The sequence below is a fragment of the Hypanus sabinus genome, chromosome 4, assembly GCF_030144855.1.
Source record: "Hypanus sabinus isolate sHypSab1 chromosome 4, sHypSab1.hap1, whole genome shotgun sequence".
Lineage (NCBI taxonomy): Eukaryota > Metazoa > Chordata > Chondrichthyes > Myliobatiformes > Dasyatidae > Hypanus > Hypanus sabinus.
Window position 1 is genome coordinate 103892902 of NC_082709.1, and position 13514 is coordinate 103906415.

The following is a 13514-nucleotide window of genomic DNA, read 5'->3' on the forward strand; positions in this document are numbered from 1 at the left end:
CACCTGACCTCAACTGCCCAATCAGCTACTTTCTGCTGAGTCTGAGTTATTCAAATCTTGATTGTCTAATCAACAGCTTTCTGCTGAGCTATCCAAATCTTGATTGACTTGATTGCACAGTCCAACTGCCAAAGCTGCCAGAATCTCTTGAGTCAAAGCCTCAAATCTCCACTCCTTCACTGGCCCACTCACTCACTAGCCGCTTTCTTGTACCTTGCTAACTATAAGAATCATAGAATTACGAAGCATAGAAACAGGCCCTCTAGTCTAATTTGTTCATGCCAACCAAGGACTGAGTTAGTCCCATTTGCTTCTGTATGGTCCATATCCCTCTAAACCTCTTTCAACCATTGTATTGTACCTCCCTGTACCATTTTCTTTGGCAGCCTGTTCCCCATGCCCATCATTCTCTGTATGGAAAGATTTTACCCTTCACATCACCTTTAGACCTTTCCACTTTCACCATAAACCTATGCTCCCTAGTTTTAGACTACTCTTCTCGGGGGAAAAAAGACTGTGGACATCCACTTGATCTATGCCCTCATTTTATAGGAATATAAAAGGTTTGCAACAAGACTCAAAAGAGATTTTAACACCACTGGAAAAGGTATTGTAGAACAGAGCAGCTGAGAGAAGTCAGCCTTTTGCTGCTTGTGGGAGTAAGGGAATTACCTTTGATTGTGGCAACATCACATACAATATTAACTTCATTCAGGGGAATTGTCCAGTGGGCTTGTTCCTCTGTGAAGTTCAGCCCCCTTGATTCATGCCGTTCCAGAGGATAGTCCTGAACCTTTAGGTATAAGGGGCCCTATTAACAAAAAGACAAAAGAGTTACACCACACTCGATCTATTCTCACAATGTAACAATACACAATCATACACATGCGCACACACACACACACACACACACACACAACAGATGATGCAAAGATTGGTGGCATTACGGATAGCGTAAAAGGCTCTTGAAAGATACAGTGGGAGATAGATTAGTTGCAGGTATGAGTGGAGGGATGACAGATGGAACTTAAATTCGAATAAGTGTGAGGTGTTGGACTTTAGGAGATCAAATGTAATGTAGCAGTACAGTATGCTGTTAACAGCAGGAGCCTTAGTTTTAATGGTCAAAGAGATCTTGGAGTCCAAGTTCATGCTCCCTGAAAGAGGCCACACAAGCTGATAGGGTGCTAAAGAAGTATTAGTCAAGACACCAAATTAAAGAGTCAGGAAATGATACTGCAGGTTTATAAAACTCTGGTTAGATAGCATCTGAAGTTTTGCATTCATTTCTGGTCATTCCATTACTGGAAGGATGGAGAGGCCTTGGAGAGAACGCAGAAATGGTTTACCAGGATGTTACCTGGATTAGATGACATTGCCATAAGGCAAAAATGGGTTATTTCCTAAGCTGAGGGGAGACCTGATAAAAGATAATAAAATTGTGAGTGGTTATCTTTTCACAGGGTTATATGTTTAAGAGGGCAAAGTTCAAAGGAGATATGAGGAGCAGGTTTTCTTTTACACAAGAGAGGTGAGTGACTGGAATGGGCTACCAGGATTGGTGATGGAGACAGATAAATTAGCGGCTTTAAGAGACTCTATGATAGGCCCTGAACCTTCAGAGAATGGAGGAATACAAATCACGTGCAGGCAGAAGGGATTAGTTTAATTAGGCATTATTAGCATCATTGCCAACTGCAGACCTGTTCCAATGCTGTACTGTTCTACCTTCCATACAGGAAAGACATATATAGTCAATGCAGTAAAGATACCAGATGCATCTAGTTAATTGATGTTATGTCCATATATAACACAATTCAAGTTTCAACATGGAACTGGCAAGAGGCAGAGATCTGTGGTAATTGGTGTGTCTCCACAGGGAGAAAAGCTGTGGAGGGATGGTACTGACCAGAATGCCCAAATCAGCAAAGCTCTGGCAATTGTACTTTAAAGTAGACACAAGTGAAGTCAGCTAAAGATCAGAGCCAGTTATTAAATAACAAAAGGAAGAAACCAAAGAAGTCCGCAGAGATTTGAAGACCCAAACATGTACATAATTAAAATATAGAAGGATGCAGAAAATAATCCAAAACAACAATGGAATGGTGGATTGACCTGACTGGATTTTCCTGAGTGTGACCCAAACTCAGCAGCTCTGCATCTGTAATGCTGATATTGTTGGCTTATGGAATCCTAAAGTTATAGAGTCATATCACAGAGAAACAGGAAGCCTGTGCTTACCATCGACCACCAATTTAGATTAATCCCATTTTTATTTTCCCATCACTCCCAACAAACTTGTATTGCTTTTGTTGGAATGTCAGACGCTGAGGAGTGAGCTGATAGGAATTTACAGAATTATGAGAGGTATCAATGTGGTAGATAGTCAAGAGTCATTATCCCAGGGAAGAAATGTCAAATACTAGACAGCATGCATTTAAGATGAGAGGGGGAAGATTAAGATGTGTGGGGTGAGCTTTTGCCAAAGAGTGTTGGATGCATTGAATGTGCCACCAGGGTAGCTGGTAGAAATAGATACAATAGCAATATTTGAGAGACATTTAGACAGACTTGAACAGGAAGGGAAAAGATAGATATGGACCATGTGCAGGTGGAAGACATTAAGTAAGCTAGCATCATGGTTGGCATTGACTTGGTGTGCTTAAAGGTCTCTTCCTGTGGTGTACTGATCTATGTTTAGATTTGCATTCACTTACGCACATGGAACAATTTACTGTAGTCCATACACGAGGAATCTGCAGATGCTGGAAATTCAAACAACACACACAAAATGCTGGTGGAACACAGCAGGCCAGGCAACATCTATAGGGAGAAGCGCTCACTACTCCTATACTCCTGACGAAGGGTCTCAGCCCAAAACGTCGACAGCACTTCTCCCTATTGATGCTGCTTGGCCTGCTGTGTTCCACCAGCATTTTGTGTGTGTTACTGTAGTTCATTCCATGTCTTTGCAACATAGAAGGAAACAGGATCTCTCAGTGGAAACCCACACAGTTACAGGGAGAACGTGCACACTCCACACCGACAGCATAGTTGGTAAGGATCAAACCCAGGTTGCTGGAGACTGGGATAGCATCTTTCTTAGCTGCACCACTGTGTCGCCTAACAGTAACTGAGGAAAATCTCACTTCTTAAAAATCTGCATGTATTTGCTTTAATCTTTCTAATTATTTGTTTTAATGCTAGATTTGACTTTAAAAGCAAATTTAAAAGTCTGTTAATAGTTGTAAGAGTTTTAAATATTGCTGTCAGAAACATTCAGAAGGACTAATAGCACTGACAGACTTCCCCAAGCTGGAAATTGGATGTGGCCATCTTCAAAGGCTTGCAGATGACTTCGGTGCTTCAAACTACACAATTGGCACGGGTGGGCCAGAGCAAGCCACACCCACAAAACTCCTCCAAAACTCTTTGAACATGGCAAAGCCTAGACCCCATCTAAGTCATCTGTTAAGTTAAACATTTCGAGGACAACTCATCAAAACATAAATATTTATATTGCACAGGAAGTGGAGAGCAGATCAAACCTTCATCAGTGTTTGTCGAGACTCCGTTGGGCAAAGAATCTTGCAATGTGCATTCTCTGGTTGGTTGAAAGTCCAGTAGCTGGATAGTTTACATTCTGGCAATGGTAACCTGCCAAAGATTTACTCATTAGTTTCAGCCAAGGTAAGGGTGTATCATGAGCAGCCCTAGTTGCAATAAAAGCAAAGAACATTGATGTTTGTGGGAAAGGTGATTTAAGAGAGGGATGAAAGGAGAGAGGAACTTGGAGGAAGGTGGGATTAGAGAGAGCAGGCAAGATACTTACGTTACTTTAGATTTATACTAGCACAAAACAGCAGTATGTTACAAAGACTGTAGTGAATCAGAAGATCTAAAGCAGTCAAAAAGAAATGTTAATGTGACAATGAGAAAATAATTGAGGCTACACTACACCGGATAAATCCGTAAACGAAGCTTTTTCTCTTATTTTTTACCCTCCGTCCACACTAAAACGGCGTTTCCGTCCCCTGAAACCGGAGCTTTTCAGAAACGCTTTCCAGGGTGGGTATTTTTGAAAATGCTGCTCTGGCAGATCAGTGCGGACGGGGTAACCAGAGACTTCTGAAAACGCTGTCAGACGGCAGCGCACGACTTCATTGTTTTCTTGAACGCAACCTAACAATTTCAGAACAGACAGCAACGAGACTGAAGCCAGAAGAGTTAGAAGAGTACTCATCAAATACTTTGACCCATAATTTACTGAATAAATAAGTATACTCACTTTGCCCTGTTTTCTGCCCTTGCTCGTATGAAGGTGGTTTACCTATTTACGCAAGTACTTCTCTGACAATCGATGTGTAACAGCCTAATGTAACATCGTATGGAAATACACGATAACACTGATGCAGACATGTTATATACATTTAACAAGGGGCTTTATTAATGTAACAGAGTTAGTCAGTTGTTCAATGTTCATCGTCAGCCGGGTCAATCTGTCCGTGAACTCCCTGTCAGTTGCCTCTGTGCGTTTTTTTACTTTAGGTTCTCCTGCACGAAAGCCAACAGCTGTCTGTTGTTTTAAGTTTTTCTAGCCTGTAACTACACAAATGTGCACTTTTACAGCGAGATTCGACACCAAACATGTTGCTTGTTTTCGGTAGATGTATCCTGCGCATGCGCAGTAGGAGGAAATTCGCCAAAATCTCTGTTTCAATGTGGATAGAGATATTTTCAAAAACGCATTGTGTGGACGCCTATGGTTTTTATGCAAAACCGGCATTTTCAAAATTATCCAGTCTAGTGTGGATGTAGTCTGAGAGAGGTAGAGCTAAGATCCTGAGAATGTAGTAGCACCACTAGGAAGAGGGTGTGAAAGAGGTGATTGGTTCAGAAGTCTGACAGCAGTGGAAAAGAAGCTGTTCTTAATTCTGGAAGATTTCCCAAGAGCACTTTGCACGACTTTAAGCTTTCCCAATGTATTTTAATGTCAGTGAAGTATATTTTTTAATCAATCTTTAAGTTAGGAATAATTTTATCACAGTGTGGCACTCAGGATGTAATTGGCTGCAGGGTATCATATTCTGGCTAGCACCACTGAGTCAACCTTTTAAACAAGCAGATTTTCAGGTTTCCCTCTCACCTATTAATCTTCCAGACAAAACTTGATTTGAGTCCTAGAAATAGGAACATGGAACTGGCACACTGTGGAGCGCTATTTTACCACTGCAACAGGGGTTCATATCCATCCCAAGCTGATGACATTCTTATTTAGTTCCTTCATTCAACACTAATTCAGCCCTCATAAGGTATTTTTCCTGATAGATTTCTTTTCTGCAAATCCACTCCACTTAACATCTGAGGCAATAATTCTCAATCATGAGAATTTTGAAAAACTGTGATCAAATTACTTATGAATTTCTATTAACTGTCTATAGCTTTGGAGGAAATGCCACAAGATCATTGCTTGGGCAATGTACCGATTACAATCCACATTATAAAATTAGAAGAAGGAAGAGAGGAAAATGCATCACATTGGCTGTCGTTGCAAATCGCAGTTGCAAAAGCTTGTAAAGGGACACAGACCTAAGAAAATAAGGTCTTTGAAGAAAGACCTTCAAAGACACTTTGAAGAAAGAGTAGGCCATCTGGCTCTTCAAGATTACTCCACCATTCCTCAACGTCCTGGCCAATCTTCCACAGCTTCACATTTCTGCACAATTATCACATCAATTGAGTCCCTTAGTATCCAGAAATCTCTTGATCTTATTTTGTTAGTGTCCAGTACACAAATCACAGAAGGTTAACACACAAATACAACTTGGAAATAGAAGAAAATATCAATTGTTAGCATACTAGAGTTAGGAAATCTTGCTGTATTATACAAGACTAAATACATAGAGTACTCTGAGATTGCCTTACAGAGGAAGCAACGTGGATTTACTTAATTGCTTCGTGGGCTAAAACAGTCATCCTCCTTTTTCATTTAAAGGATGGAGAATCCTTCAAGTTCTCTGGCCAAAGTAAAAAGATGATTGTACACAACACAAAGCAAGAGATATGGAGAACTATACAGCCCAAAAACAGATCCTTTAGCCCAACTGGTCTGTGTCCACCAAGATGCCCATCTGTTAGTGCCATTTGCCTGTGCTTAGCCCATATCACTTTAAACATTTCCTATCCATGCACTCGTTGAAAGGTCTGTTATATGGTGTTAATGTATCTGCCTAGTTAGTTAATATTCCCCCTTATTTAGTTAATATCTGAATCACTGGGTACAGTACTGATCTCACTTAAGGCATTGAAATGATTCCCACGATGGCTTACTAGACCAACAGGTGGAATGGTTCAATTGTCTTATGAGAGGTTGGACAATCTAGGCTTGTATCCACTGGAATTTAAAAGAATAAAAGGGAATTTGATAGAAGCATGGAAGATCCTAAGAGGTCCTGAGTGGATAGGGAGAGCTATCTAATTTTGTGGGAGAACTTAAAATATCACAGTTTAAAAATAAAGTGTTGCCTACTTCATATACGATTAAGACCAACTTAAAACATTAGCTGTCTATTCTATTTCACCCGAATTGTTAAGTTCCTCCAGAATACTGTTTACTGCTCTACATTCCAACATCTCGGTCTCATTTATCTCCATGTGGCAAAATTACTTTTCTCAGAGCAATTCCAAACTATAAATAAAGCAGTAAAAGAATAAATGCTGCATTTACTGCAAATGGCCTACGGGTGGCACCACACTTTAAGAAAGCAATTCAGATTCAGATTATTGTCATTTAGAAACCAAAAATGCAATGCCGTTAAAAAATGAGACAAAGTTCCTCCAGAATGATATCGCAAAAGCATATGACAAAACAGACTACTCCAGAAAATCCACATAACGTTTGGCAATCCCCAATCCAGAGTCCGGAGAGGCTGCTGCATATTATTATCACGCTACCATCTTAGCGCGTTCCCCAGAAAGGAGCTCCAAATCCACCAGACAAAACAAAACCAAAATCTAAAGCTACAAGACCTGCACAAAACCACATAGTTACAACAGTGCAAACAATAGCATAATTGATTAAAAACAGACCATGGGCACAGTAAAAATAGTCTGAAGATGTTAAAAGATTATAAGTTCGAAAGAAACCACCACACAGATTCCACAAGTCCTCAGGGTCCCGATTTGACTCGTCATTCCACACCAGCGGCAGAAGGGAATACCCCTGCTATGAACTTCCACGGCGCCGCCCGACTCAGCCTCGCAGACGCAGCACGCAATGAAAGCGACCTGACCGCAGCGGACTCCGAGTCTGTCGAACCTCCAAGCCTCCGACCATCCCCTCCGGCACAGCTTCTCTGAGCACCATCCTCTGCCGAGCATATTAAGATGCCCCTGCCAATGGCCATTGGCAACGCGACCTCAAGGACTGGGGGCCTGTTCTTCCCAGCAGAGATCCGGACCTCACAGCAGCAGCAGCAACGAAGAAGGTCTTCCTGGAGATTTCCAGATGTTCCTCCGTGCTCCTACATCCGTTTTCAATCAATTATGATTGCGCACGGCACCCCGCTTCACAAATAACAGATAATCAGCTCTGGAGTGGCCACTGCAAGCTGCGTCGCACCGCCATCTTGTGACGTTGTAATTCAATGCTACGTGAAGATGAACGTTGATAACATTGATTGTTGTCAGATTATTTACTACTATTTCCTCAATTTGGAATATAGATTTACAACCTCATTTTATTACTGCAATTTTTGGCATACCAAATGAAGATGGCAATCAGTTTTCCCCCTCAATCAGACGAATGATTGCTTTTGTAACATTAATGGCCAGAAGGTCTATACTACAAAATTGGAAAGAAGTAAATCCTTCTACTACATTTCAATGGCTTTCTCAAACTATTTCTTGTCTGAGTTTGGAAAAAATTAGAAGCACTATTTTTGACTCATCAATTAAATTTGAAGAAACTTGGAGACCGTTTATTCGACATTTTCATATGAATTAATTTGGCCTTCTCCAGACCTTTCTGCTTATTCATGTTCAGGTATGGAGTTCCGGAGTTCTTTGACACTATCTTATACTTGTAAACTGTTATTATTGCCTATGTTAGTTTAGTTTAGTGTTTTATTTTTTTTTAATATATATATTTTTTTTCTCTCACTTTTTTTAATATTTTTTTTTCTTTTTTAATGGTTATTTTTGTTTTTTTTTCATATAATCATGTGGACTTGATTAAGGTATTTTCTTTTGTTGATGTTTAGTAGGATATTATTATCTTATTATCAATGTGATTTCAAGTCTACTGTATTTATAATTTACTTATTACTATGTTATTTTTTTTGTGTATATGTGAAAATCAATAAAAAGATTGAAAAAGAAAAAGAAAGAAAAAGATTGTTGTCAGATTTATTCCCTCAGTATATTAAAAATATCAAGAAAAAACTGAATCAAGGTGGTTCTCTATCACTGGATTCCCGAAGACAAGGAAGTGCCTAAAAGTATCTGGCATTGGATTAAGATGAGAGAGGAGGCTTAAAAAGGAGACCTGAAAGGGAAAATTTTCACATAAGGAATTGCTGTTATCTGGAATGAAGTGATAGAGGAGGTGGTGGAAGCAGAAACAGTAATATATCTGAACAGATAACTGGATGAGCAGGCACAGACGAGACAGAACTAAAGCAGTAAACTGGGTTTGGTATTGTTAGGTACAATGGTTTGCATGGACATAGTGGGTCAAGGGGCAATGTCTGTAACTCTGAAAGCAGTCTTTTGGTGGAGGTTTAAGTTGTTAATTTCCTGCTGTTTCTCTTCAACTATCAGCTTGTAGTAATTTAATAACTCTGTCACCATGAAGAATTTGGTATTTTATCCACTTTAAAATCAAATTGTTCTGAGCCATTTCAAGGAATGCACTTTTCTCATACACACTGCCATCGCGCCAACTCCAGTTGCCTATGGATGTACACCTCGCAGCCCTGCATCTATGCTTTTTGTCTCTGTAGGGACATTCAAACTTATACAATTTTCAGCATCCTTTTTCAGCCAATTGGCTCTGTTTATACTTTGCACTGCCTCAGGAAAGAATAATTAAAGATCTCACCCAATCCCAGACTTTCTGGCTTCATCTGGCAGAAGATACAATAATCTGAAAGCACCAACCAGTAGGCTCAAGCACAGCTTTTTGAGTCTTTTTTGAGAAGCCCAATATCAGAAGGAGCATATCACATCCCATACTTCTCAGTGATCCACCCATCAAATACTTCCTGCTTTAATGACAGTGACTCTCACTGGTCTCATTAACCATCCCAAACCACAAAGAACTGTAAGGGAAGCAAGTTGTTCTTAAAACTGAGAGACTGAAACTGAAGAAAAACTTTTAATTATAGTGGAGACATACCACCAACAGCAATGACAGATTTATTTGGGGTTTATTTTCATAGAATAGTGGACAGACATTTGTGGACCCACCTTAGACATGAACAGAACAACCAAAATATTTTTTCGTAATGTTAAACAGTATCCATTACTTGCTACAAATTCAGAATGAGACCAAAGTACAATCTCAAAAAGGTAAACAAAAATGTAGATGCCACAATTCTAAAATAAAATGAGAAAATGCCGGAATCACTCAGCAGGTCAGACAACATCTGTGGAGAGAGAAACAGTGAACAAACCAGTTTATCTTCCACGAACACCTGGAGATTTTTTTTCATGTAGGCAATTGACTTTTATTTGGCCCGTGCCTCTGATAAGTAAGGATGGTGATAACCGGAACTATTAAATCACAGATTGAAGGGCAGATGGAGGAGGGGATATGAAGGTGATGGCCCATCACTTTGCTCAATAGTTCCCATTATTGCCTTCCTTATTTATCACAGTCCAGCATTGATAGCCTAGGTGTCCCTACTTAATACCCTCCATCCTCTATTTCTATTTCCATCCTCCCTCACCCAACCTAGCTCAAAGAACATAGAAACGTACAGGACAGTCATTTGGCCTGCAATGTTGTGCTAATCTTCTATCCTATTCCAAGACCAATCTAACCCTTCCCTACCACATAGCTCTCCATTTTTCTCATCCATGTGGCTAGCTAAGAGTGTCTTAAATCTCCCTGTATCGTCTCCAACAATACACCAGGTAGTGCATTCCATGCACTTACCACACTCTGTATAAAATACATACCTGTTTCTCTGGCACCCCTCAATACTTACCTCCAATCACCTCAAAAGTATGTCTTCTCATATTAGCCTGTTCACTCTATCTAGGCCTCTTATAATCCTATACACCTCTATCACTCCAAAGAGGAAAACCCCAGCTTGTTCAAGCATTTCTCACAAGACATGTTCCGTAATACAGGCAGCATCCTCAAAAATTTTCTCTGCACCCTCTCTAAAGCTTCTACATCCTTCCTATAGTGAGGTGACCAGAACTGAACAGAGTTTTATACATTAACTTGTGGCTCTTGAACGATTCCTCAACACATTGCATGCCTTCCTAACCACCCTATCAACTGGCACAGCAACTTCGAGGGACCTATGGATTTGGACACCAAGATCCCTCTGTTCCTCCACGCTGCTAAGAATCTTCCATTAACCTTGTACTCTGGCTTCACATTCAACATCTCAAAGTGCGTTCACATTTCACACTTAACATAAGAGGTAAGGCATAGGAGCATAATTAGCCATTAGACCATTGAGTCTGCTTCACCATTCCATCATGGCTCATTTATGGCCTCTTAACCCCATTCTGCTGCCTTCTCCCTGTAACCTTTCATGCCCTGACTAATTAAGAACCTCTCAACCTCCACTTTAAATATATCCAATGACTTGGCCTCCACAGCCATCTGTGGCAATGAATTCCACAGATACATCATCCACTGGCTAAAAAAAAAACCCTCTTCATCTCTGTTCTAAAGGGGCATCCTTCTATTCCAAGGCTGTGCCCTCTGGTCCCAGATTTCACACAATAGGAAACATCCTCTTCATATCCACTCTATTCAGGCCTTTCAATATTCAATAGGTTTCAATGGAATCCTATCCCTCCCCCTCTTCTTCTAAATTCCAGCAAGCATAGATCCAGATCCATTTAAGATCCCGTTCTTGTGCTGGCCCTTTTACTCCCAGGACCTCCTCTGGAACTTCTCAAATGCCAGCACATCCTTTCTTAGATAAGGGATTCAAAACTGCTCATGATACTCTAAGTGTGGTTTGATCAATGCCTTATAAAGTCTTAGCATTACAACCTTGCATTTATATTCTATTCCTCTCAAAATGAATGCTATGACTGCATTTGCCCCCCTTAGCACTGACTCAACCTGCAAGTTAACCTTCAGGGAATCCTGCATGAGGACTCCCAAGTCCTCTTGCACCTCTGGTTACTGAATTCACTCCTCTTTTAGAAAACTGTCAAGGGCTTTATTCCTTCTATTGAAGTTCATGACCATCCACTGTATTCCATCTCTGACTTCTTTGCAGATTCTCCTAATTTGTCTAAGTCATTTTACAGACTCCCTGTTTCCTCAACACTACCTGCCCCTCCATTTACCCTTCGTATCATCTGTAAACCTGGCCAAAGAGCCATGAATTCTGTCATCCAAATCATCAATATATAATGTGAAAAGAAGCGGTCACAACACCGACACCTTCAGAACATATTGGTCACCGGCTGCCAATCAGCCATCCATCAAATTCCTTGGTAATTAAAGAGAACTTCTGTTGCTAACACTCCATTTTAAATTTATTTGTGCCTCTGTTTTACTCCTTATGTATTTGGGAAAAAAAAGTTGGTATCCTCTTTTATATTATCTCGCTTACTCCATATTTAATCTTTACTCCCCTTATTGCTTTTTTAGTTGCCTATTGTTGGTTTAATAAAGCTCTAGCTTTCCACTAATTTTTGCTACTAATAATGCCTTCTCTCTTGTTTCTATGCTGTCTTTGACTTCCCTTGTCAGCCATGGTTGCCTCATTTTCCCTTCAGAATACGACTTCTTGGGATGTGTCTTCCTGAATCTGCACCTTCCAAATTACTCCCAGAAGCTCCAGCCATTGTTGTTCTGCCATCATTCCTGCTAGTATCCCTGTCCAATCAACTTTGACCAGCTCCTTTCTGATGCTTTTGTAGTTTGCTCTATCCACCAATACTAATACATCTGATCTTAGATTCTTCTTCTCAGCTGCAGGGTGAACTCCATCATATTATGATCACTGCCTCTTAAGGGTTCTTTTATCTTAAGCCCTCTAATCACATCTGGTTCATTACACAACATTCTATCCAGAAGTGCCTTTTCCCTACTGGGCTCAACCACAAGCTGCTCTAAAACTCATCTCACAGGTACAGAGGGGCCACTGCACAGGATTGGAAAAAAAAACTGCCGAAAGTTATAAACTCAACCAGCTTCATCGGGGCAGTGCTCTCCCTAGCATTGAAGACACCTGCTTCAAAACAACAAATTTCACAACATATGCTAGTGATATTAATTCTGATTCTACAAATTCCTTCTCCTGGGATCCAGTACCAACCCGACTTTACCAATTATCGAAACCCCCACGACGATCGTAACATTGTCATTTTTACATGCCTTTTCTATCTCCCATTGAAATTTGTACCCCACATCCTGGCTATTGTTTGGAGGTTTGTATACAACTGCCATCAGGGTCTTTTTAAAGTTTCTTAACTCTAGCCATAAGAATCTTCCTATCCTATCTCATCTCTTTCTAAGGATTTGATTTCATCTTTTACTAACAGAGGTACCCACCCGTTTCTGACTTTCCCCCACACTAACACAGTAGACAATCACTCCACAACATCATCCATTTCTGCTGCGATAGTACCCCTTAACAATGCCACTCCCTCAATTCTTCCCTCCTTATCCTTTTTGAAACATTTAAATCCCAGAACATCCAACAGCCAAGTTTCTGTAATGGCCACAATATCATAGTTCCATGCACTGATCCATGCTCTAAGTTCACCACCCCTAATACTTCTCACATTAAAATAGATACAACTTCAATCCATCCAACAGATTATATTTATGCCCTTTCCACTGCCTTTCTTTCCTCGCAGCCACTCTTCACATTGTACCTTCCTTCACACCAAATGCTCCATCTTCTGACCTCTTATTCTGGTTCCCATTCCCCTGCCAACCTTGTTTAAACCCTTTTTAACAGCTCAAGCAAACCTGCCACAAGGACATTGTTAAAGCAAACATGAGGAAATCTGCAGATGCTGGAAATTCAAGCAACACACACAAAATGCTGGTGGAACGCAGCAGGCCAAGCAGCATCTATAGGGAGAAGCACTGTCAACGTTTTGGGGCGAGACCCTTCATCAGGACTAACTGAAAGAAAAGATAGTAAGAGTTTTGAAAGTAGGAGGGGGAGGGGAAATACAAAATGATAGAAGAAGATCAGAGGGGGTGGGGTGAAGCTAAGAGCTGGCAAGGTGATTGGCAAAAGGGATACAGAGCTGGAGAAGGGAAAGGATCATGGGACGGGAGGCCTAGGGAGAAAGAA

General features: G+C 40.6%; 1 protein-coding gene across 1 annotated transcript in view; it reads right to left on the minus strand.

Moving 5' to 3' along the window:
* Positions 1–13514, minus strand: part of vwa8 (von Willebrand factor A domain containing 8) — a 476539-nt gene that overhangs the window by 145821 nt on the left and 317204 nt on the right. The window contains exons 27-28 of the mRNA XM_059967797.1: positions 3549–3657; positions 673–811 (exon numbers count right to left, since the gene is read on the minus strand). Of these exons, the coding sequence (XP_059823780.1) occupies positions 673–811; positions 3549–3657 (248 nt within the window). The remainder of the gene's footprint in view (positions 1–672; positions 812–3548; positions 3658–13514) is intronic.